Raw genomic sequence first — 27,767 nt, forward strand, 5'->3', positions numbered from 1 at the left:
AAAGATAAGTTACCACAAATGCACAGTAGGGAAGAGGCCTTTGTGCCAGAACTGGTCAAATACCAATTTGGTTGTTATTAACAATGTTTTGTTCCTGAGGTATTTCTCGTTCATGCCAGCCACCTATACACATTAGATATTCAAAGGTCTTGGATCCATTTACAACAAGGTGGTCTCCCAGCTGATATTCCTGGATTGAACCAACTCAAGTTGAGGTAAGAACTTTCAGGCTTTGGATAACACCCAGGCAGCGGTATTTTATTTGAGGAATTACTGGGCTCGGGATCAAGATCACCAAGGCTAAGTTCCAAATTCACTACCGTGCATTAAAGCTGCTGCCACATAATCTTTGTCATAGCAGAGGAGCTGTGGTGCAAAATGTTAGTATCCACATGATGAAATACAATGTATAATACTGATAGTTATCAAAACTTTCTATATATTATTGCATAAAAGAATACTACCATTCAAAGAAAAGGAGAACATATGAAAATACGAATTAGGAGCAGAAACAGGTTATTCGGTACCTCGCGCCTACTCCACCATTCTTTACTTTATGGCTGATCTGTTTGTGTTTTGAATTCCACGTTCCGATCTTCTCTCAATAACCTCTGATTCCCTGCATAACAAGAATCTATCTACCTCCGCTTTTAAAATATTCAATGACCCCACCTCCACTGCCTTCTGAGACAGAGAGTTCCAAAGTTGCACAAGCTTCTGAGAGAATATTTTTTCTCCTTATCTCTGTCCTAAAAGGGTAACCCCTAATTTTAAAACAGTGCCCCCTAGTTCTGGACATACCCACAAGAGGGATCATCCTATCCACGTTCACTTTTCGAGACCATTCAGGATCTTATATACTTCAATCAAGTCACACCTCATTCCAGTGGAAACAAGCCCTGTCTGTCCAACCTTTCCTCAGAAGACAACCTGCTCATTCTAGGTATCAATCTAGTAAACCTCCTCTGAACTACTTCCAATCCATTCTCATCTTTCCTTAAATAAGGAGACCAGGAGGCAGCACGGTGGCGCAGTGGGTTAGCCCTGCTGCCTCACAGCGCCGAGGTCCCAGGTTCGATCCCGGCTCTGGGTCACTGTCCGTGTGGAATTTGCACATTCTCCCCGTGTTTGCATGGGTTTCGCCCCTTCAACCCAAAGATGTGCAGGTTAGGTGGATTGGCCACGCTAAATTCCCCCTTAATTGGAAAAAATTTATTGGATACTCTAAATTTATTTTTCAAAAAGTAAAGAGACCAAAACCGTGCGCAGTATTTTGGATGTATTTTCACCAATGCCCTGTATAATGGAAGCATAACATCCATATTTTTATATTCAATTCCCCTCGTACTAAAGGATAGCATTCCGAGGGCAGGACAGTGGCGCAGTGGTTAGCACTGCTGCCTCATGGCGCCGATGTCCCAGGTTTGATCCCGGCTCTGGGTCACTGTCTGTGTGGAGTTTGCACATTCTCCCCGTGCCTTAGTGAGTTTCACCCCCACAACCCAAAGATGTGCAGGCTAGGTGGATTGGCCATGCTAAATTCCCCCTTAATTGGAAAAAATGAATTGGATATTCTAAATTATGAAACACTTCTTCATACAATGAATGATAGAAGTTTGGAACCCACTTCTGAAAAAAGCAATTGATGCAAGAGCAACTGTTAATTTTGAAACTGAAATGAATAGATTTTTGTTAACCAAAGATATTAAGGGATAGGGAGCAAAAGCAGGTATGTGGAGCTAAATTGCAGATCAGCCATAATTGAATGGAGAGACAGGCTGGAGGGGCTAAATGATCTTCTCCTGTTTCTATATTCATATAATACCCTATTGCCCTAGTGGGCCCTTGTCTCTGTATAACATTTTCAGACTCATTCTATCTGTAAGTACTGTTGAACATTAGATTGTTCCACTGACACATGTGTACCAGGTTCATTCACTGTTGTGTGCTGGGTAATTAATCTCAGCCAATGTGGCAGTGAGGGCAAATCAATTCAATTAAGCCTCAACAGGAAATAAATTGGCCAGATCTTGCTCCTTGTAAATAAGCTGTGCACGTGTGAACATTATGTGAGGGCAGATTCAGCTCCACTGTGATGTTCCCTACACTTGACTGGTCTGCCAGTGTTCACATGGAAAAAGCACCAAGGAAAACACACATGGAATGATATCCCAGTATGCGTGGGGAAGTGGTGTGGAGGAAAAGAAAAATACATTCGGCCCAGATCCATTCTTACCCCAGTGAAGATAGCTTTTTTCAAATTAGTTTATCGTATGTGGGTATTGCTGGCTGGGCCCGCATTTATTGCCCATTTAAGAGTCAATGCTGGGTCCCCAGAGCTGGGTCCCCAGAGCTGGGTCCCCAGAGCTGGGTCCCCAGAGCTGGGTCCCCAGAGCTGGGTCCCCAGAGCTGGGTCCCCAGAGCTGGGTCCCCAGAGCTGGGTCCCTGGATTACTAGTCCAGTGACAATACTACAGCACTGCCTCCCCAGTTAAATTGTGGCAAAGATTTATGACAAAATGAAGGCTTATAAAGAAAACGCGTGGAATTTCTCTTCAACATGAAACAGAAAGAAGGTTCATCATCACAGCCATTATAGCCAAATAGCAAAACACCAAGGTTGCCAACCCTAAACATATTCCTGGAAATTTTCTCACATGATCCCTGTCTCCAACCACCCCCCACCCCACCCATCCCCAAACACCTGGTCTTTTTACCCCCACAGCCAATAGTTTTTATAGCTAATAAACTAAACAAAATCAAGGTAAACGGGGGGCGGGGGGGGGGGGGGGGGGGGGGGGGCAGGGAGTATTCGGGGGGGGGGGGGGGGGGGGCAGGGAGTATTCTTTTCGTGCCCCTATACTTTTTCCCCCCAAATTTCTCATAGTAGTGTCCAGGAATCTTTCATTCCTGGAGTCTCTAGTCCAGAACAATCCTGGAAGGTTGGCAGTCCTAGGTATGTGAGAATGATTTCAACCTGTAATCTCCTCACTGGATTCACCTGATGGCCTTAACAACATAAGAACCAATCTTTCTGAAATTACTGCCTTGTAACAAATTTCAGTCTGTGTCTAATCTCAGACCAAAATAATGAAGTACTTGACTAGTGATTGTTTTCATTCGAACAAGGACATAAGTGGGATTATTGCTGTAATTTCATTGCTGGTACAAAAATTAATCAAGCAAACCATATCCAAGGATATATTAAAAGGGGCTTACAGTACAGCAGCAAGGAAGTTATGTTGACGTATTCGTTAAACCTCAGCTGGAGTACCATGTACAGTTTAGGGTGCTGCATTCTCGGAAGATTGCAAAGGTATTGGAGGGAATACAAAAGAGAATTACAGGAATAAGCTGTTCTTATGGGCAGCATGGTGGCACGATGATTAGCACTGTTGTCTCACAGCTCCAGGGACCCGAGTTCGCGTCTGGCCTTGGGTGACTCTTTGTGGGAGTTTGCACCGGTTTCCTCCCACAGTCACAAAGGTATGCAGGTTAGGTGGATTGGCCATGCTAAATAGTATCCAAAGCTTGTTTGATAATAATCAATGCATGGGATAACAGGGATAGGACAGGGGAGTGGGGCCAGGTAGAGTGTTCTTTCGGAGGATTGGTGCAGACTCAATGGGTCAAATGGCCTCCTTCTGCACCGTAGGGCATCTAGGGATTCTATGGAGTGAATGCTTCCATGGATGAGCAACTTCAGTTTTGAAGATAAATTGGAGAAGTTGGGGCTCTTGGAGAGAAGAGAGGAGATTTGATGGGAGTATTAAAATTCATGAGGGGCCTTGGCAAAGTAGGTAGGGGAAACTGTTCCCATTGGCGGAAGGGTCAAGAATTAGAGGGCACAAATTTAAGGTAATTGGTAAAAGAAGCAAAAGTGATTCGAGAAAAACGTTTTCACACAGCAAGTGCACTGCCTGTGGGTGTGGTTCGCCCAAGGCTTTCAAGAGGGAATTGGATGATTATTTGAAAAGAAACAATGTGCAAGGTTATGGGGAGAAAGTAAGTGAATATCAGTCGGTGAAATATTTATTCTGAGAGCTTGCGGAGACACAATGGGCCAAATGGCCTCCTTATGCACTGTAACAATTCTGTGAAAAACATTTTCTTTCTCTTTTCCATATGACATGGAAGGGGGATGCATTGCATGAAGGGACATTTGGAGTGAGAGTGGGAATGTGTGGACTGGATAATTGGAGGTGGGAAACCATATGTTGAAATTGTCAGGAATGCAAACCTAGCTGATAACCTACCTGACTTACTTTTGCCTAAGGCAGGCTATGTTCAGCTGGTCAAAAGGAGACAAGATGCTGCTGCATGCCAATGATTTTAATAATCTAAAGAAGAAAGACTTGTAAGAACTCCGCCTAGAAAGTGAAACTGCAGGAATGGAAACACCCAAGCTGGTCTAGTGCTTGCATCTGGCCTTCCATTTGATGTATCTTACTTACATCTGGTCTTTCAGGTGGTGACTGAATCTTAATCGTTACCGTTATCAGCACTTTAATTATCAGCTATTATTTATGTATTTACCTTTATAGTAAAAGACACTATGTGGAATTTCCAGTTTATTTTTGAAAAATGGCATAGCAGATGGGCAAATGGTGTGGAAGCTGCCAGGACCAGAGGCTGCTTCCTCTGCAGTATTTTTAGGGTAATTGAAAAATAAGGTTAAAGGGCGGGTCCCACAACAACACACCTTCGAGGTGGGGCAGGCTCTGTTTGCCCTGCTAGTAACTTAGTCTGTAAAAGATCAGGGTGCCCCGATTTATTGAGCACTGCCCCTGCCCCCGCCCCACCCCCAAACTGAACTCCCACTGGCACTGCCCCCAGCAGTGCACGTTGTGGGGGACATGTCGTGATTCCCGTCAGCGTGCGCTCATGTCAACATGAGTGGATAATCCAATGTGGGTGTCTATCAAGTATAATTATTATAATTATATGTAAATGCATTCAAATGGGGATCATGACGTTCAATATCGGGATTCCTATTACATCATTGGTGGGGGGGCATGGACAATCGGAATGGGAAATCCCGCTGGCAGAAACTACATTGTGGTCTCCCACCAGATTTCCTGCTCCCGCCACTGATCCCACCCCCTCCAGAAATGGGAGGGGACTATCCCTCCCCTAATGTACTTCAGAGTAATTCATTGTCTGTGGAGTATTTGGAAATGTTTCTGAGAACTGATAAACTGCCATGCAAACACAAGTCTTCCCCTCTGGGACTATTAACATTGATAAAATGTGTCACTCTGAAGAATCGTGATGCCATTTGTCCTCTGTGTTCCTCAGGCATAAATGTTCATTATACCTCTAAAAGAAACTCTAAAAACACTATCCTGTACATGGTAATCGTGACACCGCAGAGCTTTTATAACTCGGGGGTAGATACATGCTGTTCACTCATATTTATCCACTGCCCATCTCCTGTAAAGATTGACATACAAAATTGACGAGCACGAGAGACTAACAGACTCATCAAAAATGACAGAATTCAGTTCCTCTGTCAGGTGGCCGAGCAACTGATTCTAGTACTCACCTCGTTAGCCATTCAACTGCTCGAAATGCTGCCCTGGCCCACCATCCAACTGATGGAACCATCAATTCACCAGACACGTGTTTCCGATATGAATCTAGGCTTTAATCGACTTACTTCAGAGCCAGCCTGTTGCCCGTTGATGAACTCTTAGTCAACTCAGGCTGACTCTGGACAAGGGTATTTATACAGCAGCACTACGGGGAGGAGTCGTGGGCGGAGCCAAGGGTGGAGCCCAGTACAAGTTCCTGAGTACTCCTAGAGCTACTCCCCCTAGTGGTAGGATAGTGCTACTGTGCTTACAAAGACAGTGTGAATTATCATATATATATATATTACATTCACCACACCAACCATAGCTGGCTGGAAACATGCAGATGAGGCTCATCAGTTAATGTCAACCTCACTGCAGAGGTCACAGGTTGGAGGTGGTGTTTGGTATTTGCCTCATTCCCTTTCCGAATGAAAACCCACTCTGGTTTAAAATTAAAACATCACAAACGTTGGCTTTGATTTCCTGCTCCTGTTTGTGGCGGGCCTGTTTGGCGGCGGGACTCGCAAATATTGTGAGGTGGCTCTGAATATATTTCCAGCAATGTAAATGCAGGGCGTGATCTTTCCCTCCTTCTGTAAGTGGCAGGCCACATTTCCCATCATGCAATATAGAGAACGCAATTATCTATTTGCATGTCATTCCATACGCCAGAATTGTACCCCATATCAAATTTAACTCCACGGCGGAATGATGTCAGAATGGTGGGATGTACGTCTGGACTCAAAAGAGTAGAACTCCAAGGGGAACTCGGAGATGAGTGCATTAAAGCTGGCACGGCACTCTCAAAGCAGCTCCATGTCTTCGAGAAGAGTGGGGGGGGGAGCGGCGGGTCGTGTCAGAGGCAAGTCTGCACAGCAGCTTCTTCGTGGCTGCATTTCAGTACATGTCTATTAACCAGTAATGGGTTAATAGACATTCCAATTAGTTGTCTCATTTATGTTAAGTATCCAATAATTGACACTGATATGTAAAGGGGCTTCAGGTGGCCTTTGTGTCAGGTGATGTGATGTTAGAGTTTTGTGCAGAGTCTGTTAAAATTAAATAAAGGTGTTGGTGAAAAGGAGTAGAACTTTTGACTCTTTATACAAATGGTCTAACAAATGGTTGCAGAGGATGGTTGCTGTGCAAATGTGAAGGGTTGAAAGATACAACTTTTCCAGACCAAACCAAGGAGTATGTGAGAAGGGAAAAAAACAAAGATATATGGCTGAACCTAGGATAAAGATGGCCGGATATGACTATCCTCCCTTGTTTTCTGAAAGGGGATCGTACGACCAATGGAGAAGTGCAGTAGTTATGTGGACTAAGGTAACTGCCTTGGGAAAGAGAAAACAAGGTATTGCATTGGCTCTTTCTCTACCTTATGATAGTAAAATCCAGAGCAAAGTGTTTTCTGAGCTGGAATTGGAAGAATTAGACTCAGAAGAAGGTCTGCAGACTCTATTACGTTATATGGATATGATTTATAAGAAGGACAACTTGTTACGTGTGTATGAAGCATGTTCAGATTTTGATAGGTTCCTGAAAATAGACGATTTCTCCATTGAAGACTATAATGGAATTTGGCAGACTATATAAAAGGCTGCAGAAACACAATTTGGAATTTCCTCAGTCTATGTTGGCCTTTAAATTACTTGGCTGTGGTAGGGTGAGCAACATGGATAGGCTCCTGGTTTTGACAGTAGTTCAGTTTGCGGATAAGGACAAGCTTTAGCATGGGCGGTACGTGCAAATAATTCATTGCAGATGGTTGGAGGCTATAGTCCCTATCAATTAGTGTTTGGTAGAAATCCTAAAATTCCGTCCATTTTGGATGACCAGCCTCCAGCTTGGGAAGGGACTACCATTAGATCTGCCTTTTGGTGAGCATTTAAATGCATTACATAGCAGTAGAAAAGCCTTTTTGGAAGCACAAGTTTCTGAAAGAATTCGCAGAGCTTTAAGGCGTAATGTACGGCCATCAAATACCGTTTTTCAGCAAGGAGGCATAATATACTGTAAGAGAGGCAATTTTAATGAATGGAAAGGCCCAGGGAAGATCATAGGCATAAATAGCAAAATAATTATTTTGGAACATGGCAATCAAACTGTTAGGGTACATTCATCAAGGATAATGGGTACAGACAAATTTTCAAATTTAGACAGAGCAGACAGACATGACGAGGAACCAGGGTCATCTGGTACACAAGTGTTACAGAACTATGAGGACCAGTTAACTGATATAGACAGGGTTTCTGTTGAGGAACATAACACTTCTGATGAATTAGAACAGGCCATTTTTCCAAAAGGACAAATGCCAAAAGTTGGTACAAAAGTGACATACTTGCCTGAAGGGTCTACTCTAGTCAATTGAATGATACAACTGCTATTAGTAGAGCAGGGAAAGCCCTGTTTATACTGGAAAGTATAAACATTGGTTGAATGTACAGCATTCAGGGGAAGGAGTCAAGACAATGGATTGGGAACACAAAGTTCAAAAATGCAGGGTACAGAAACGCAGTGCCAGTTCAGATAGTACATTGGACAATGAACAGGTCTGCAGGAAAAGGTTGAGAACTATTGAAAGGACATCCCACCGCAGAAGGGAAAGATCAAGCAGTAGCAGTACAGAACAAGTTACTAGATGGGACAGGGGACATCGTTTTTCAAGGTCTCGGAACATGAGTAAGACTACGAATACTAATAGGAGTAGAAGCCCTCATTCACGTGAGATTTTGGTGGCTTCCAATAAATTAGATGAAAAAGTTATCAAAGATGCCAAACAGCAAGAACTGCATAGTTGGAGTGAATTTGGGGTGTACACGGAAGTACCAGATAGGGGACAAAGAGCTCTATTCCACAGATGAATTTTCAGGGAAAAGGTTCTTCCAGGTGGAACATATAAGGCAAAGGCCAGGCTTGTGGCAAGGGGATTTGAAGAAAACTTAGAAGATCAGGATTTAAGGGTAGATTCACCTACTGCAGGAAAGGTTATTTTTAAGATCTTGGCTCTTTTAGCCACAAAGGAATGGAAATGCAAATCTATAGATATAAAAGCTGCCTTCTTGCAGGGGCATCAGCTCCAGAGAGACATTTTTCTCCGTCCTCCTAAAGAGGCAGCTAACAGAAAAGGGGTACTCTGGAGGTTGAACAAATGTGTATATGGATTAAATGATGCGTCTAGAGTCTGGTATTTTTCGGTACGGTCAGTTTTGTTAAAGTTAGGCTGTTGCCAGTTGAAAGCAGATCCGGCAATGTTTTACTGGCACATAAAGGAAATCTTTCTGGCATCTTATGATACATGTTGATGATTTTTTGTGGGGTGGGACTAGTGATTTTGAAGCTATTGTAATCTCTGGTTTGAGAAAAGAATTCTGGGTTGGAAGTCAGGCTTCCGGTGCATTTAAATATATTGGACTGGAAATCAGATAAACTAAGTTAGGGGCAACTTTATGTCAGCAATCTTATTTGGAAAGCATCAGCCCAATAGCAACTAGCCATGGCTGGGTTTCATAAAAAGATACAATGGTTTCAAAGATGGAAAAAGAGCCACTGCGAAGTTTGATTGGGCAACTGAATTGGTTAGGTAGACAGACTAGAACGGATGTGAGTTTTGATGTCTTAGAGTCGAGTACAAAAATGAATGATCCCAAAGTGGAAGACATAATAAGAGCAAATAAAGCGTTGGTCAAACTAAAAATGCAGGAGTGTGTTTTGAGATTCCCGGTTTCAGGTGACCTTAGGCACTTGAAACTCATAGTGATGCGTCCTATGCAAATTTATGTGATGGGGTTTCAAGCGCAGGAGGTTTTATAATTTTTCTTTTGGGGAAAACAATGGTAAATGTTGCCCTCTTGTGTCGGAAACAAAGAAAATAAGGAGAGTGGTCAAAAGCACTTTGGCTGCTGAGATGTTATGCCTTGTAGAGGCGGTGGATATGGCCTTTTATATATCTCAGATAGTGACAGAAATTTTGGGATTAGAGGATTTGGGTAATATACCTATTGAATGTCACATCGACAATAAATCCCTGTGGGAAAATGTGCACTCTACAAAAAGTATCAATGAAAAAAGGTTAAGGATAGACATCGCAAGATTGAAGCAGATGTTAGACAGAAGGAAAATAGCAAAAATTAAATGGGTGGACAGTAGCTATGAATTGTCAGACTGTTTTACAAAAAGAGGGGCTAGCTCACAGAAACGTTTGGATATTGTTAATGAAGGGCGCCTGTTTCTGTGACTTTTTTTTCTTCCAAAAATGAAAAAAAAAAGAAGGGGGGAAATTGCGTGTGTGTTTTTGAATTTCACCTAATTTTGTTTTTCTTCATGGAAGGGGAGACTGTTAAGTAATGGATTAATCCAGGATAGGGTAATGTCTGGGGGATGGGCGGGATAGGGGAGCATCTCGGACATCTACAAAGAACTCATGGGGGCGGAGGAGACGCAGACCGAGGAGCTGAAGCGTAGGTGGGAGGAGGAGCTTGGTGGTGAGATGGAGGATGGCCTATGGGCGGACGCCTTGAGCAGAATCAATGCGACCGCGAGATGCGCCAGGCTCAGCTTGATCCAATTCAAGGTGGTCCACCGGGCCCACATGACAGTGGCCCGGATGAGTAAATTCTTTGGGGTGGAGGACAGGTGTGTAAAATGTGTGGGAGGACCAGCGAACCATGTCCACATGTTCTGGGCGTGCCCAAAACTTAGGGGATATTGACAGGGGTTTGAAGATGTCATGTCCAGAGTATTGAAAACAAGAGTGGCAATGAGTCCAGGGGTGGCGATTTTTGGGGTGTCGGAAGACCCGGGGGTCCAGGGGGAGAAAGAGGCAGATATTCTGGTCTTTGCTTCCCTGGTATCCTGGAGATGGATACTGCTAGATTGGAGGGACTCAAAGCCCCCGAAGTCGGTGACCTGGCTAACTGACATGGCGAGCTTTTTCGGACTAGAGGAGATTAAGATCTCTGCTAGGGTTCGCTCGAGGGTGGCAACCATTCATCGACTTCTTCGCGGAGAATTAATCGTCAGCAGGGGGGTGTGTGGGGGTTAGGGTAGCGTAGAATAGGGGGTCAATTCGGCTGGTCTTGGCGAGTTGGGGGTTGATGATTGCACTATGTTTATTATTCTTTGTACATTGTTTTTATACTGTTGCTGTTTATAATGCCAAAATACCTCATTAAAATTGTTTATTTTTTAAAAAAAGTAATAGATTAAGACGCATTCCAATTAGTTGACTCATTTATGTTAAGTATCCAATAATTTACACTGATATGTAAAGGGGCTTCAGGTGGCCTTTGTGTCAGGTGATGTGATGTTAGAGTTTTGTGCAGAGTCTGTTAAAGTGAAATAAAGTTATTGGTGAAAAGGAGCAGAACTTTTGACTCTTTATACAATAGCAGCTAAACGTCTAACAGTACAAAGTACAGGCTTCAATAAAGGGTTAAAGTGAAGGGAACCCCAGGGCAGAATGTTTCCTAGATTTGGCAGCTCTGACTTTCAGATGCTTCCCCTGACTTGAAGTGTGCTCATTTTGTGCCGTTAAATATGTTGCCCAGATTATTGCAGCGCTGAGGCGATGGCTGGGTGGGCGAATCAGAGACTGCCTGTCTGCCAGCGATCTGTCATAGAACTTGTGCCTCTGCATTTTTTATACAAAGTGCCGCAAAACATGGCATCAAAATCTGCCATTGCCGTTGGCGGGTCAAACGCCACTTTACCCGCCCGAAATTGGACATTTCTGTCTTTTGCGACTATTCTGTCAATTGTGTTTGCACCATGGTCACCGGATAATGGTCAGCACCATTAACCTAGACTGATATTTAGTTTTCTTTTTCCTGGAGAACCCAGAGGCACTGACACCACCTGAACTTCCTGGTCTGTATGGTTCAGTTCCATGCTGAGTTGCTGTGGGAACTGTCATCAAAACAACCGTAATGTTTAAAAACGCACTAATTTTCCCCATGAGGTCGGTAGAAGCTGTATGAAGCTAATCGTATGAAACTGACTGACTTCACACAATAGGAGGCAATGTCCATTTGAAAAATTTTAACAATACTTTCCAAATCTCCTTTCAGGATCTTTAATTAAGTTATAGGTTTACATAGTATATTTGACCTAGATTAATAATTTCCTCATGCTTATTTGTCCTTAAGCGCACTAGGATTTCTGAGCACCAACAGGGATAAGTGCTCACTCAACTGTGGAATTATTATGTCCTTTTAGTTAAAGTGAAATATTCAGTTTGGTGCTAAATTTTAATTGTACTTATTGAAACATTTGACCTACAGGAATCTGTATGGACCATTCCCTAAGAACAAAAGGACATTGAAAGGTACTGTCACTAGTTTTCACAATAATACTATGAGGCAATGTACATCCTAAGATGAGAGTGATTCAGAAATAATTTTTAATAGTCATTTATATTTCTCTTTAAGTTATTTTCTTAATTGTTGACATCTCCAGCGTACTGGACACCATTTACAGGCAAGATAGATTACTCTGCCTGTGCCAGTGAATCAGAGATTATTAGCACAAGCTGGCTACGAGTCACTTGCTGTTGACCCCACTCCCATTTGGATTTGGGTTTATTGTCACGTTTACTGAGGTACAGTGAGAAGTGTTGTTCTGTGTACAGTCCAGACAGATCATTCCATACATGAAAAAACATAGGACATACGATAGGTACACAATGGCTTAATAGATACATAGACACAGACTGTTTCTTACTGTCTTGGGCCGAGCAGTTGCCAAACCAGGCTATGATGCAGCCAGATAGGATGCTTTCTATGGTGCATCTGTAAAAATTAGTGATAGAGTTAATGTGGACATGCTGAATTTCCTTAGATGCCTGAGGAAATATAGGCGCTGTTGTGCTTTCTTGGTCGTAGCTTCGACATGGGTGGGACCAGGACCAGGACAGATTGTTGGTGATGTGCATACTTAGGAATTTGAAGCTGTCAACCATCTCCACCTCGGCATCAATGATGCAGACAGGGGTGTGTACGATACTTTGCTTCCTGAAGTCAATGACCAGCTCCTTAGTTTTTTTGACATTGAGGGAGAGATTGTTGTTGTTACACCATGTCAGTAGGTTCTCCATCTCCCTCCTGCAGTTGAGAAGTGCCTAGTTTGTTTGGCTTCTACGAACATGTGAAATTGATGGGCAGAGGAAGCTCCATCAAGCATGTTCCATCCCATAATGTGAGAAGTATCATGACACACACACACACGCACACACGCACACACACACACCCACACAAACACGTGTTGCCTATAAAGACACATGCTTTCTGAGGCTTCAGGTGGCGCTCGCGAGCGGAGTGGCTGCGTTGGGTAGAGGCTCTCGCCGGTCCGCGATTTGTCGTACTTTTTCGGGGGTTTCCCCGTGGTTCTTTCTTCCCACAAAAGGGGAAGGGTTTCTTCGGCCTTTGGGGCCTGAGGGACAGGTGTTGGGTCGGTCCGGTTTGGAGCCGGTGAGGAGCCCCACGGGAGTGTCTAGCGGCTGGAGAGGGAGGCATCGACCCAGAGGTCGGATGTGAAGGCGGAGCTTGACACAAAGCGAGGCAATCGAGGTGGCAGGCCTGAGTCCAGAACGCTATGTAGAGGGGGACTCGAGCACACTGGGTGGCTCCCACTGAAAATGGACCTTTGAGGAGTTTGAAGTCCGGTCCCCGGAGGAAGAGATTTCCTGACTTTGGAATTTTTGGGGAAAAAATTTGTGAAAATAATTACTTAATTATTTTCGGATTGAAGAAAGAAAGAAGAAATAAGAAGTTGTTAGAGGATGCAAAAAGCAGTTAGGAAGAAGGAAGAAAACCCGGGTTCGCCGTTTAATGAGAAGGCCAGCAAAAGCGCGGACAAGATGGCGGATGTCAGACCGCATGGTGGGGCCACACTACTTACGGTGGAGAAGATGTTGGAGATGATGGCGGTGGAGCTGGAAAAGCAGTTTGCGAGGCATATGGAGGCTTTGAGGAAGGAGACGGCGGTCGCATTGAAATCGTTGGTGGAGGAGGCAATCGCCCGGTGAGGGTAGCTGTGGCAAAGACATCGGCCGAGGTATGAGAGCAGGGCGAGAAGGTGAAGGAAGTGGAGGAAGCCGTGTCGCAGCACAGCGACCAGCTCACCTTGATGGGGAACGAGCTGCGGAGAGTGGTGGAGGTCAACAGAGGACTCCGAGCAAAGCTTGAGGACTTGGAGAACCGCTCGAGGTGGCATAATCTGAGAATTGTGGGCTTGCCCGAAGGGACAGAGGGCCCATGGCTAACAGAGTACTTCGCTGAGAAGTTGGCGGAGCTGATGGGGGTGGGTGAAAACTCCTCCCAGTACGATCTGGACCGAGTTCATCGATCATTAAGGCCGAAGCCCAAGGTGAATGAGCCGCCAAGAGCAGTAATTATTTGCTTCCATAAATACTGCATGAAGGAGAACGTGTTAAGCTGGGCGAAGCAGAAGCGCGAGGTGCAGTGTGACGGTGCTGGAGTTCGGATCTATCAGGACTTGACGGTTGAATTGGCAAAAAGACGAGCGGCATTAGGGCGGGTGAAGGCGGCACTGTACAAGAAGTGGGTGCGATTTGGTATGGTGTACCCGGCAAAGCTGAGGGTAACATATAACGCCAAAGACTTTTATTTTTAGACAGCGGAGGCAACTGAGGCGTTCGTGAGTGCAGAAGGCTTGGGACAGACGTGAGGAGTGGAACTGGAAGAGAGACTGTGGACTGTTTGGGCAGCTGGAAAATGTATAAATGCTACAACTTTCTTTTTACTGATGTGTATTGTAATTTACTTCTGTTTGCATTGTAACAGAGTTCAGGTTAATAGTTGGGTGGATTTGCGTTCTGTGTTGCGACGGTTAAATCTTATGTTCGTGAATTGCATGGGTTGGATTGTTGGTTTTGTTTTTTCTTTCTCTGGGACTGGGTGGAAGGGGATGATATATCTTAGCGGGGGGAGCCACCCACGCTAGGTAACTAAAGTCAGCTAGTGAATGGAGGCGAGGTGAGAGGAGGGTTGCGGACGTTGGAGCCTGTATAGCAGGCTTTAATGGGCCTACAAGGCGAGCGAGAGGGGGGGGAAGGGGTTGACGCTGGGAGATGTGTTTTCAAGGGGAAATGTAGGGGAGGTTCTTGAGGGGGGGGGGAAGGGGTTCGATGTTAACAATGGACAGGAACGGGTCAGGCTTATGGGGCAGGGCCCGGTGGTATGATGATGGTGGTTAAGAAGGGTGGGGAGGCGAGAGACCCCCAGTTAGGATAGTCACGTGGAACATGAGAGGGCAGGAGGTCTGGTCAAGAGGTCAAGGATGCTTGCGCATCTTAAAAGTTTGAAAGCCGATGTGGCAATGCTGCAGGAGACTCACTTGAGGGTGAAGGACCAGGTGAGACTTGAGAAGGGCTGTTAGTCAAGTGTTTCACTCTGGATTTGACAGAAGGGCTGGAGGGGTAGCTGTGCTGGTCAACAAAAGCGTACGCTTCCAGATGGAGAAGGTGGTGGCAAATCAGGGGGGTAGATATGTGTTTGTGACAGAGGCGCTGGAGGGGAGATTAGTGGCGCTGTAAGTGTATACGGTCCCAATTGGGACGATGTGGGATTCGCGAAGAAGGTGTTTGGGGCCATCCCCGACTTGGACACACACAAACTAATTGTGGGGGGGGGACTGGAACTTGGTGCAGGAGCCAAGGTTGGACAGATCACGGCCGCGCTCGCTGGTCCCATCGTGGGGTGGGGGGGGGGGAGCGGCGAAGGCGCTGGCTGGGCTAATTCGGCTCATCCATTCGATGCTCTGCCATTCGATGAGATCATGACTGATCTGATCTGATAATCCTCAACTCCACTTCCCCATCTTATCCCCATAACCATTGATTCCCTTACTGATTAAAAATCAGCCCATCTCTGCGTGGGTTTCACCCCCACAACCCAATAATGCACAGGCTAGGTGGACTGGCCATGCTAAATTGCCCCTTAATTGGAAAAAATGAATTGGGTACTCTAAATTTATAATTAACAAAAGAAATCTGTCCATCTCAGCCTTTAACTTACTTAACATCCCATCCTCTACAGCCCTCTGTAGCAAACAATTCCACAGATTCACTACCCTCTGAGAGAAGAAATTCCTCCTCATCTCTGTCTTAAATGGGTGAGCCCTTACTCTGAGATTATTCCCTCTGGTCCTAGACTCTCCCACAAGAGAAACAACTTCTCAGGATCTACACTGTCAAGGCCCCTGAGAATTCTATATGCCTCAATAAGGTCACTTCTTTCAGGTGGCACGGTCTAAGAGCTTGTGGTTAGCACTGCTGCCTCACAACGCCAAGGTCCCGGGTTTGCCCCTCAGCCTCGGGTCACTGTCACTTTTTGTGATTTATGTACAAGGACCCCTCTGTGCTGCAATTTTCCGCAGTCTTTCTCCATTTAAATATTATCCAGCTCCTTTATTATTCCTACCAAAGTGCATAACTTTACATTTACCTACATTATATGCCATCTGCCAAGTTTTTTCCCACTTAATCTGTCTACATCACTCTGTAGATTATTTGTGTCATTCTCACCACTTGCCTTCCCACCTATCTTTGTGTCATCCACAAACTTGGCAATAGTACATTCACTTCTCTCATCCAAGTCACTAATATATATTCTAATAATTGTGGCCCAAGCACTGATCCCTGTGGCACTCTACTAGTTACAGGTTGCCATCCTGAAAATGCCCCTCTTATCCCAACTTTCTGGGCGTGATCCAACACCCGCGTCAGCTGGTACAAATCCGAGCGAGCTGGTTAGATCGTGGGAGAATCCAAAATCGGGAATCACGCCAGGCCTTTCTCTTCCTTTTTATATATTTGAAGAAGCTCTCAGTGCCTGTTTATTATTACTTGCTATTTTACCCTCAGCATTTATCTGTTTTTTTTTTTTGGCCATCTTTTTCCAATCCTCTTTGTTTCTTTAGGGTAAAGGAGTTTAGGGAAAGGAATCGGCCTTCTTTATCTAGTCTTGCCTACGTGTAACTCCAGATGCATGGGAATGTGACTTAGTATGTCATTCAGTTGTGCCAAACTGCTACAGAAAAGTTGAAAAAGAACAGACTCCAGCCATTCAAGAAAGTGGCTTTCAAAGGCAATTAGGGATGGACAATGGATTCTAGCCTTGCTACAATACCCACATCCCCTGAAAGAATTTTTAAAATCCTCCCTTGTCTGTTAAACATCGTTATTCAAAATTGGCTGACTAAATAAATCATTGACAAAATCAGGGGCATAAGTTCATGCTTCTTCATTCTGAGAGGACATGCCTTAGTTCTTGAACATGTTCTATCTATACTCTAAATTTGTTGGAAAAATGTTGTCCTCAAAGCACTGGTACACAGACAATGGCAATTCCCTATAGACCACAAGTGTGCAGGCAGCTACCTGCGTGACCACAAGGTGTTTCTCAATTATGTCAATGAAGAATGCTACGGGGCTGCCTACCCCTGAGGAATCGGCATATCCTGTGTTGAGCCACTTTGAAACAGTGCTATGCAAACAAATTATTTCCCGTGTGTGTCATAGTGCTCTCCTCTTCACTTATTACAGGTGGTTTACATTTTAGTGGTCTTAACCGCTGCTTTTATTAAAGCTGACCTTACTTCAAAAGGATTTACTTCCTCAGTTCCAGTTAATTTTGCTTGTATTTAGGTATCCGCAATGACACAAATTCTATCAACACACTTGGTGAGATCCTACCAATTGGAGTCAAGAAAATTGCAGTGAAACTAATTTTGCTAAAATCCACATCAGAGGTAGGTAATTTTGTTCATTTGGATATATAAGATTATTTTATGTCCTAGTGGTGGAATAAAGGAGGAAAGAGGACTAATAGGTTCATTACAACTTTGTATTGTTGTCATTCTAGCTGATAGATTGAGTATACTGCCTTTGACCAGGAGAAACTGGGCAATGATTAGAGATAGATCCATAGAAGGATTAATTTGGCCAGTTGTTCATTTGCAACCCCCATAGTAATATGTTCCACTTTTCTAACTTGAAAATGAAATTTGTTTCTGTACTTTATTTATACTCGTACTAAATTGGAGTTATTGTGGAAACTATAATGCAATACAGCAGTGAATGTGATATATTACAGGATTTAACGACGAACCTGCAGCGTGTTTTTCTACAGCAGAGATGGGCGGGATTTTCTGGTCCAACCGTTGTCAAAGGGATTTCCCATTGACTGCACTCCTCGCCGCAGGGAAACCCATGCGCTGTTGGTGGAACCGGAATATCCGACCGGCATGAACAGCCGCTAAATTCCACTCATAAAATTGTAACTCCCTAATGTCCTCATGATTCTTCAAACAACTAAATACATATATCATCCTAAAGTTAGTGCTAATTTCTTGAGTTTGTTCGACCAGTGTACGTCTCACTCACTGGCCATGAATGTTGGGAAGTGACGGGCATGCCAGCCAAAGCTTCCATCTGTTCATTTTAATTGTTTACATGTCTGGGTTTTCTAATCAGCACAGCTGTCTAGCAAGTCTCTGCTCAGGACAGGGTGCTCTCGGGGGTGTGGGTTGGAGAGGGGAGGATCTCGGCAACGTACCAGGTGATGCAGGAGGTAGACGAGGCCTCAGTGGAGAGCTGAAGAGTAAATGGGAGGAGGAGCTGGGTGAGGAGATTGAGGAGGGGACATGGGCGGACTCCCTAGGAAGGGTGAACTCCTCCTCTTCTTGTGCAAGGCTTAACCTCATACAGTTTAAGGTGCTGCATAGGGCTCACATGACCGGGACAAGGATGAGCCGGTTCTTTGGGAGCGAGGACAGGTGTATTAGGTGCTCAGGGAGCCCAGCAAACCATGCCCATATGTTCTGGGCATGCCCAGCACTGGGGGAATTTTGGAAGGGCGGTAGCAAGGACGGTGTCGAGGGTGGTAGGACCCAGGGTCAAACCGGGCTGGGGGCTCGCAATATTTGGGGTTGCAGAGGAGCCGGGAGTGCAGGAGGTGAAAGAGGCCGGCATTCTGGCCTTTGCGTCCCTAGTAGCCCGGCGGAGGATTCTTCTTCAGTGGAAGGGTGCGAGGCCCCCCAAGTGTGGAGGCCTGGATCAACGATATGGCGGGGTTTATTAAATTGGAGAGGGTGAAATTTGCCCTAAGGGGATCAGTGCAGGGGTTCTTCAGGAGGTGGCAACCATTCCTAGATCTCCTGGCAGAACGGTAGAAAAAGGCCAGCAGCAGCAGCAACCCGGGGGGGTCGTCTCTTTGTTTTGGGCTGAAGGGACGTGTATATTTGTTCTTTGCTAATGCCAGGCGTTAATTCCTTTTTGTATACACGGGGGGGGGGGGGGTTGTTCTTCCTTTTCTTAGTATTTTTTGTTATTGATATTTTGTGAAAATTAAAATTATTGAAAATCAAAAAAAAAAAGTCTCTGCTCAGGAATTTCCTCCCCCTAATTATTTAACTTGCATTCTCGCCATGGGTTTTTCGGCTCTTTTAAACTGCAATAATAATATTTTTTGATGCTTATACTTTTCTTAGCGTATAGATGCAGTAGTTTCTTACTGATGCAGTCTTTGTGTTTCTCCTTAGGAGTGGTTGAATCCACTTGATATCAAGTTAACTGTTTCTATACTCTATGGCAATTTGATGTTATGCTCAAAGTCCTCTCTTTCTAAGCCAACTCTTTTGCATGTAAGTAAGGAAAGAACATCCATGGAGGCAGCCGTAACTGAAGTTACTCTTATGTTTGATGGTAAGAGTTAGATATAAATGCCTGTTTGGTGACAAAAACAACTGTTATCTGTTGGGGACCTGGGACCTCTTTTTTTTTTTTGAATCATTATTTTGGATGTTGGCATCAATGACAAGGCCAGCATTTATTGCCCATCTTTAGTTACCCTTGAGAAGATAAACTGTGCTGTCCATGTAGTGAAAACGCTTCCACAATGCTGTTAGATAGGGGTTCCAGGATTTAGAGCCAGCAACATTAATGGAATGACGTCTGACTACAACTTTGCCGAGGGCAATTAGGGTTGGGCAACAAATGCTGGCCGTACCAGCGTCATCCACTTCCCATTAAATCTTTTTTTTTTAATGTTCACCTGGCCTCGACTGATTCCTTTCTATATTGGTGCATTTCTTTCGGAATTCAGCAGATTGAAAAATGCTTCAAAATCCTACATCTAACTTGTATATTATAACACACCATGAAATAAAAGAATGCATGCTTGTTCATGTGCAAGCAACGTGGAGTGTCTGAACGGCACTGGCATTGGGTGCAGTGCAGTAAACACATTACTGACTCATGTGTATGAAATGCTTTGGGACATTTCCGAGAGGAACAGTGGAGGTAAAGGAACAGGAGAAGATTCAGCCACTCAAGCTAGTTTTGCTGTTCAGTTGGATTATGGCTGATCAGTGGCTTAATTCCAACCACCACCTTGGCTCCATATCCTTTGATACCCTTGCCTTAAGAGTCTTAGATTTTCAGTATCCTTTGTGTGAAGAGGTATTTCCTGACATAATCTCTGACTAGCCTAACTCTAATTTTGAGGTTATGCACCCTCTTGTTTTCGCCACTAGAGGAAGTAAATTCTTTCTATATACCATATCAACTCCTTTACCTTTCTAGAATAGACATGGTAAAACTGCTATATAAATGCAAGTTCATTCTTTAAACATTCAAAGAATTTTTCAAATGTTGAATTTTAATGTCATAACTATTTCTTTTCACAACTAAATAAAATAAGAAATAATTACTTTTTTGTTGTGTTTTCTGTGTCAGAAAAATTTGAGTTTGAGTCACTTGATACATCCAAATTCAATGTCGTGAATCCAACTGAGGACCGACCATATTTCATTATCAGACTGCTGTATTCTCCCACTGTGAAAGGTACATAAGAATTATAAACATAAGGACATAAGAATTAGAAGCATCTGGCCCCTCAAGCCTGCTCTGCCATTCAATGAGATCATGGCTGATCTTTTGTGGACTCAGCTCCACTTTCCGGCCCAAACACCATAACTCTTAATCCCTTTATTCTTCAAAAAACTATCTATCTTTACCTTAAAAACATTTAATGAAGGAGCCTCAACTGCTACACTGGGCAAAGAATTCCATAGATTCACAACCCTTTGGGTGAAGAAGTTCCTCCTAAACTCAGTCCTAAATCTACTTCCCCTTATTTTGAGGCTATGCCCCCTAGTTCTGCTTTCACCCGCCAGTAGAAATAACCTGCCCGCATCTATCCTATCCATTCCCTTCATAATTTTATAAGATCTATAAGATCTCCCCTCATCCTTCTGAATTCCAGTCTACTCAACCCCTCCTCATAATCCAACCCCTTCAGCTCCTTCTCCTGTATCTGCATTGAGAAGATATTATTAAGAAAATAAATACGATGCACTGATACTTCTGAAACAGAAGTTTAGAGTAAATGCATCTCACTTTTTAGATGTCACATTTGACGTGTGTAAGAAATTATAGACAAAAAAAGAAGAGCAGGCATTTCATTTTTTTTTGTCCTGGGGTTAAAAACTTACAAGCATCTTCCAATTTGCAAACTCCCTTTGCCTCACCAAATAGCAATTCAACTCAGACTGACCTCATTCTGTTTATTTACAGCATTGATCTTTAGTGAGGCAGGCTAACTAAAGCACAGCTCAATCCTTGTAGTAGAATAATAAGTTGCATGCTACATGGTATAAAGCTTCTGTCATCTGACCTACAATATTGATGATCTGTTAGTATATTGATATAGCCATTTGCCTGTTGGTCCATTATCTCAATGTTTTCCAAAGAATTATAAAATGTAACTGAGTTTCAAATAGTATATATATTTATATGCAAGAGAAAAGGAGGATGCTGGACATCAGAAACATAAACAGAAAGTGCTGGAATTGATAGGCTTTGGAGAGAAGAATAGAGTTAATGAATCACGTTGGTACCAATGTTCCCTTTTAGCTGCGTGGCTGCATAGCAACCCAAATGTTCCTGCACAGGCAGCGCACAAGTTGATCCCCTTAAGCCGCACAAAAAAATGTAAAGGGATGATGCATTTGAATGAATCAGTTGCGCACTACAAGGGACATTAGAGGGTACGTTGTTCATGACCCACTATCTTAATAGACTTCAACGAGGTCCTGCCTTTAATTCCGTGAACTTCTCTAAACTTATCTTGGAATTTAATACCTTTATACTTAGGATTGTTTGCTACTCCGCACAGTCTCTCCAATGAGTGCATATCCTTTTTGCAGCATGGAAAACAGACTGAGCACATTAACATTCTCCCTGTGTCTGCATGGGTTTCCTCTGGGTGCTGGTTTTTGCCCACAAGTCCCAAAAGATGTGTTGTTAGGTGAATTGGACATTCTGAATTCTCCCTGTGTACCTGAACAGGCGCCGGAGTGTGGCGACTAGGGTCTTTTCACAGTAACTTCATTGCAGTGTTAATGTCAGTCTACTTGTGACAATAATAAAAATTATTATTAATTCCGGGTATGGTTTGGCCAGTGAAGCCTAAAGCTTTAGCACAGCCTCTGAAGCCTGACGTGATTGTTTTTCAATGTGCCTCCATTACAACAGTGATTACACTTCAAATGTACACCATTGGCTTTAAAGCACTGGGATGTCCTAAAATGTGCTATATAAATGCAAATTCCTCTGTTTTCCCTCTTAAATATGTGTTCTATTTGCCTTTTAATTGACTCTTATTACCTAAGGTGACATAGCAGATAACTGATTAAATCTATATGTTTTGGACAATTAAACCTCAAGTGTTATGATTTGTACCTGTTCAATTCCTGTCAGATCATTAAAGGTGTGAATAAAATACAATCACAAAGCGAATACAGCAAGTAGAATCTCCTTGTTGTACATTGCTTAAAATGTATTTTGCTTGCTAAGAATTTGATTTTGCATTTGTGGAATTTGAGACCGGTGCATGTTCATTAACTCAGCCTGATTAATGAAGAATAAAAAAGAGTAGTCTACTGTATTCACTGCTCACAATATTGAGGAGACAAAGCGCAGAGGGTGGTGAGGATCTGGAACTGACTACCTGAAAGGGTGGTAGAGGCGGGAACCCTCGCACCATTTAAGAAGCATTTAGATGAGGACTGGAAATGCATTATAGGTAATGGACCAAGTTCTGGTAAATGGGGATTAGCATAGTTAGGTGCTTGATGGCTGGTGCTGACACGATGGGCCAAAGGGCCTCTTTTTGTGTTGTAAAAGTCTATTACTGCTTTGTGAAATGCCTTTGCTTAGTCTACAATCACAGCCTGGACCTTCCTGTTGCTTGTCATTTCAATTCACCATCTTTTGCTTATGTCCGCATTTCTGTGCTTGGCCTGTTACAATATTCCAGTAAAGCCCAAAGCAAGCTTAAGGAACTGCATCTCATCTGTTGATGAGGCACTTTACATCCTTGTTGACTCAACATTTGAGTTCAACAACCTCAGACCATGAACTCTGTTCTTTTTGAATTTGTTCCATCTAGTGTCTGTGGGTGCAATCTCGCTGTCCCCGAAAAGCATTGCGCCGTGCCACAGTGTGGTCTGTAAATGCCAGGGAACCCTGCAATCTTGCAAGACGTTGTGATGAGAAGCCCACCCATTGTGATCAGGATCACTTTTTGGCAAATCTGCATATTTTAGGTGAATTGGACATTCTGAATTCTCCTTCCGTGTACCCGAACAGGTGCCAGAGTATGGTGACTATGGGATTTTCACAGTAACTTAATTGCAGTGTTAATGTAAACCTACTTGTGAAACTAATAAAGATTATTATTATTGTTATAGCAAGACAGCTAGTCTCACTCTAATATGCAGTTCCGTGAGGGAAACAAGGCATTGGGATCTATCTCCTTTGCTTTGGCGACCTCGGGCGAGTGCCGTTCAGTACTGGTGTCCACAAACGGGGACCAGAGGGAACGGCACTCATGGGGTTTTCCCAGGGGATTGGTGGCCCCCAGGTGCATTCCCCTTAGCAGATGGCACCCTGGCACTGCTGGTGACACCTGGGTACCTTGGTACATAGGGGCACTGCCAGGGTGTCAGTCTGGATTTTTTTGCATGGCGATGATCAGGCCAGGGGTGCCCTATGTAGGTGTGGGGGTGTTGAAGGGGCCTGTGGACCTCCTTTCGGTGAGTTGGGTTTTGGGAGGGGGTTCCAGGGTTGCATTAGGGGCTCGAGAGATCGGGATGTAATTTCTGCACTGAGGAGTTTCGACGAGCGGGGATCCCCAGTTCAGGAAATGGGACTAAGTGCAGCCTCAGCTGGATCTAACTGGAGCCACATTAGATACCATTGTGTTTCTCAGTGCTGCTATAGTTCCCATGTGGTTTGATTGCGCTCTGTATCTTGTTCTTATGTTTTGCTTTCAGACTGTGCTGAACTTTATACTGCACTAACACCTCTTTTGAGGGCAGCACAGTGGTGCAGTGGTCAGCACTGCTGCCTCACAGCACCAGGAACCCGGGTTCGACCCTGGCCCTGGTTCACTGTCCAGGTGGCGTTTACAAATTCTCCCCGTGTTTGCATGGGATTCGCCCCGACAACCCAAAGATGTGCAAAGTAGGTGGATTGGCCACGCTAAATTGCCTCTTAATTGGAAAAGATGAATTGGGTAATCTAAATTTAAAAAAAAAACAAAACCTCTTTTGAATCAAAGCTTTAGTCTTTAATACTATTGGCATGGTGACACAGTGGTTAGCACTGCTGCCTCACAGCGCCAGGGACCTGGGTTCAATTCTGGCCTTAGGTCACTGGCTCTGTGGAGTTTGTACGTTCTCCCCATGGTGGGTTTCCATGGAAGCTCCGGTTTCCTCCCACAGTCCAAAGATATGCAGATTAGGTGGATTGGCCGTACTAAATGGCCCCGAAGTGTCCAAAATGATGTGTAGGTTCGATTAAGCGGCTAATGGGATAGGGTGGGGGACTGAGCTTCCGTGAAGTACTCTTTCAGAGTGTCGGTGCAGACTTGATGGACTGAATGGCCTCCTTCTGCATTGTAGAGATTCTATGCTTCTAGGGATTCTATCATTACCACTCCCGGTGTCTTATTTTGCATGACTTCTTTGTCATTTCATCCCTTCCTAACCCTGATCTTCTATTCTGCTCCACATACCCCCTTTATTCGACAGCATAAAACCCACCACATTTCTACCTCTCTCTCATTCCAAAGAACAGTTGTACGGACTCGAAATGTTAACTCTATTTCTCTCTCCACAGATGGTGCCAGAGCTGCTGAGTTTTTCCAACATTTTCTGCTTTTATTTCAGATTTCCAGCATCTGCAGCATTTTGCCTTTATTTAAAAAATAGATCATGTGCCTGTGCCTCAGTCAGTGCTATGAAATTGTTAGACTTTTTTTTCCTGAATTCCATGAAGAATATCACATTGAATTGTGCTGCATGTAGATGAAATGTAAAGTCTGATCTGTATTTCATGTCGATATTTCTTGTGCCCCCATATTTTTCAAATGTGAAGATACTCACAATAAAATTGTGTCCTCTAGACTTAGGAGCAGTGCCCCTGGGCTGGATTAAGATAGACCCGTTTCACCAGGAAACCAAGGCAGCCAGGTTGGAGTGGGCATCCCACCCACAGTCCCTAGTCGTTGCATTGTATCCTGGGAAGGCCCCTGACAATACTATTGATGAAGCTCCAGCAAACAGCAAAACAGGTAATTCAAAACAGTAACAAACAAAAAGTACCGTAAGCAGGGAAAGTGTTTAATGAACCAGAGAAACTAGACTCTTTTTAATTGGATTTTCTGGTATTAATGTCTGGAACTTGAGAAAAAACTCAAATTCCACCTGTCTCAGTTCCTGTGAGATCGCACTGGAATACATAATGGTGTTGAAATTGTTCAATCACTCATACACATTGCTGCTGCACTCCAGTGGGAGTCTGGCAAAAGACCCACAAAATCCTCTGAGACGAGGGAAAAAACAGGTCCCAGCCACACTGGAGTTTCCTCCAACCTTACTTGGGGCGGTGCATCCACCTGTCCAAAAACAAGGTGACTGGTGAGGAGGAGACCGGGCCAAGGAAGGCAAAACCCTGTGCTGGAGCTCCCACTTCCTTTGGTGTCAAAGGGACCTGGCACGTGTTTGGAGGCTGATACATTGATTGCGGTGAGGCATACTGCCCTTCAGAAGGGTGGAAGTGAGCTTCACTGAGAGATGCAGGTTGGAGTCGGACCTAGACGTAGGAAAAGAGAATTTAAATGTTAATTGAAAGCATAAAGCAATTGCTGGGGCTGCAGACTGCATTTACTAAGGGGATGGTGGGCAATCGAGGAACTTTCCTGGCTATTCCACGAGCTGGCCAGCATCTGCCAGAATCTCCAATGTCACACACCTTGCTTCTGAGGAGGTTTATCTCCCTCACCCTGTGAACTTTGGCAGAGTTCTGTGGCAGAATTCTGTCCACCATTTTAACTGAGACATAAGGCCATTTAATTTGAATACCATTGAAATAGTAGATCGGGGAATTCCATATGTATTCATATTGCGAGTAATGGCAATGTTTGAAACAGAGGAAGTTGTTAAGCTCATCGAGCCTGTACTGCCATTTATGGATCATGAATGTTCTGTATTTCATACGAGTATATGTACAAGCAACATATGAATTAGAAGCAGGAGTAGGCCACTCAGCCCTTCAAGCCTGCTCCACCATTCAATAAGATCATGGATGACCTGCTTGTAACCTCAATCCTACATTCCTGCCTACCCCGATAACCTTTTGACCCCTTGTTAATCGATAATCTACCTCACTCTGTCTTAAAATATTCAAAGACTCTGCTTCCACCACCTTTTGAGTAAGAGTTCCAAAGACTCACTACCCTCTGAGGGAAAAGCATTCTCCTCATCTTTCTTTAATGAGCGACCCCTTAATTTTAAACAAACACCCCTAGTTCTAGATTCTCCCAAAAGAGGAAACATCCTCTCCACATCCACCCTGTCAATACCTCTCAGGATCCTAATGGTTTCAATAAAGGTGCCTCTTGCTCTTCGAAACATAAGGTCATAGGAGCAGGAGGCCATTTGGCTCATTAAGGTTGCTCCTTCATCATTCAACATGATCACGTCTGATCTGATTGTGGTCTTAATGCTACTTTCTTGCCTTCCCCACATAACCTTTGACTCCCCGGTCATTTGAAAATCCAGCATTTATAGTGTTGAGGGAAGAGATCTTAAAATTTCCACTATCCTTTGCGTGAAAACTGCTTCCTGATTTCACACCTAAATGGCTTAGCTCAAACCTTAAGACTCGTCCACCAGAGGGACTCATTTTACCATACTGAATCCCTTCATTGCTTTAATTGCCTCAATTAGACACTGAAGCTACTAAACTCGAGGGAATACCAATCCAGTAAATGCAACTTGCCCTCAATTTAACCTTTTAAGCTTTGATACCATCCTGGTGAATCTGTACTTATAGTGCCTTTATATCTTTCCTGGGTGCGCCCAAATTGAAGGCAATAGTCAGATGAACTCTGATCAAGACACTACAACTCAAACATCATTGCCTCAGTTTTAAATTTCAACCCTTTTGAATTAAAGCCAATACTCCTTTTTGATTATATTTTGTACTTGGGCATTATGGGGGCGATTCTCCGAAATGGAGCCCAAGTGTTTGCGCCGTGTGAACGCTGTCGCGTTTCACGATGGCACGAACTGGGCCCTGATACGACCGATTCCAGCGGCGTGGCAAAAGATCCAGCGTAAATGGCGCTGATTCTCCGCACCTCGGAGAATCGTGCCTCGGCGCGTGGCGCGGTTGCGGCGATACTCCGGCGCAGGGCTCGGAGAATAAAACTATGTTTTAGTGACTTGCCTATGATGACATTAAATATCTTTGCTCCTCTGCACCCCTCATCTGTAAATGTTAAGGAAACATTCTGAAGGTCACGTGATGCAAGTGCACGAATTGCAGCATTTCCGTGGGCTCTGGCGCTACTCATCCTTTAATTTTCTCATTTATCCTGATTACCTAATCCGGGAGTGAATACTCCACGGTATATCCCTGGAAGAATTCTGGGTAAGCGTTGATGACAAAATGCTGAGGAATCCTAAGAAAATCATTGACAAAAGAGAGCAGTCAGAAGCAACTGGGGTGGAGCTGCCTCCTCAACATGGCGACTTGACCCTTGAACGGGCTCTCAACCCGGCTCTCTCGAAGGCATTACAGGTGATGCCTGCTGATATT

General features: G+C 44.0%; 1 protein-coding gene across 11 annotated transcripts in view; it reads left to right on the top strand.

The window, feature by feature from the left end:
• Positions 1–27,767, top strand: part of LOC119975116 — a 142,386-nt gene that overhangs the window by 45,615 nt on the left and 69,004 nt on the right. For all 11 annotated transcript variants that reach the window (XR_005462659.1, XR_005462658.1, XM_038814663.1 and 8 more), the window contains 6 exons: positions 100–215; positions 11,860–11,903; positions 17,244–17,347; positions 19,139–19,301; positions 20,334–20,441; positions 25,069–25,236. Coding sequence is in view for 9 of the 11 variants with exons in the window: in XM_038814663.1 (XP_038670591.1) it covers positions 100–215; positions 11,860–11,903; positions 17,244–17,347; positions 19,139–19,301; positions 20,334–20,441; positions 25,069–25,236 (703 nt within the window). In the remaining 2 variants the exon portion in view is untranslated. The remainder of the gene's footprint in view (positions 1–99; positions 216–11,859; positions 11,904–17,243; positions 17,348–19,138; positions 19,302–20,333; positions 20,442–25,068; positions 25,237–27,767) is intronic.

The sequence above is a fragment of the Scyliorhinus canicula genome, chromosome 12 (genome assembly GCF_902713615.1).
Source record: "Scyliorhinus canicula chromosome 12, sScyCan1.1, whole genome shotgun sequence".
In the NCBI taxonomy this organism is placed as follows: Eukaryota; Metazoa; Chordata; class Chondrichthyes; order Carcharhiniformes; family Scyliorhinidae; genus Scyliorhinus; species Scyliorhinus canicula.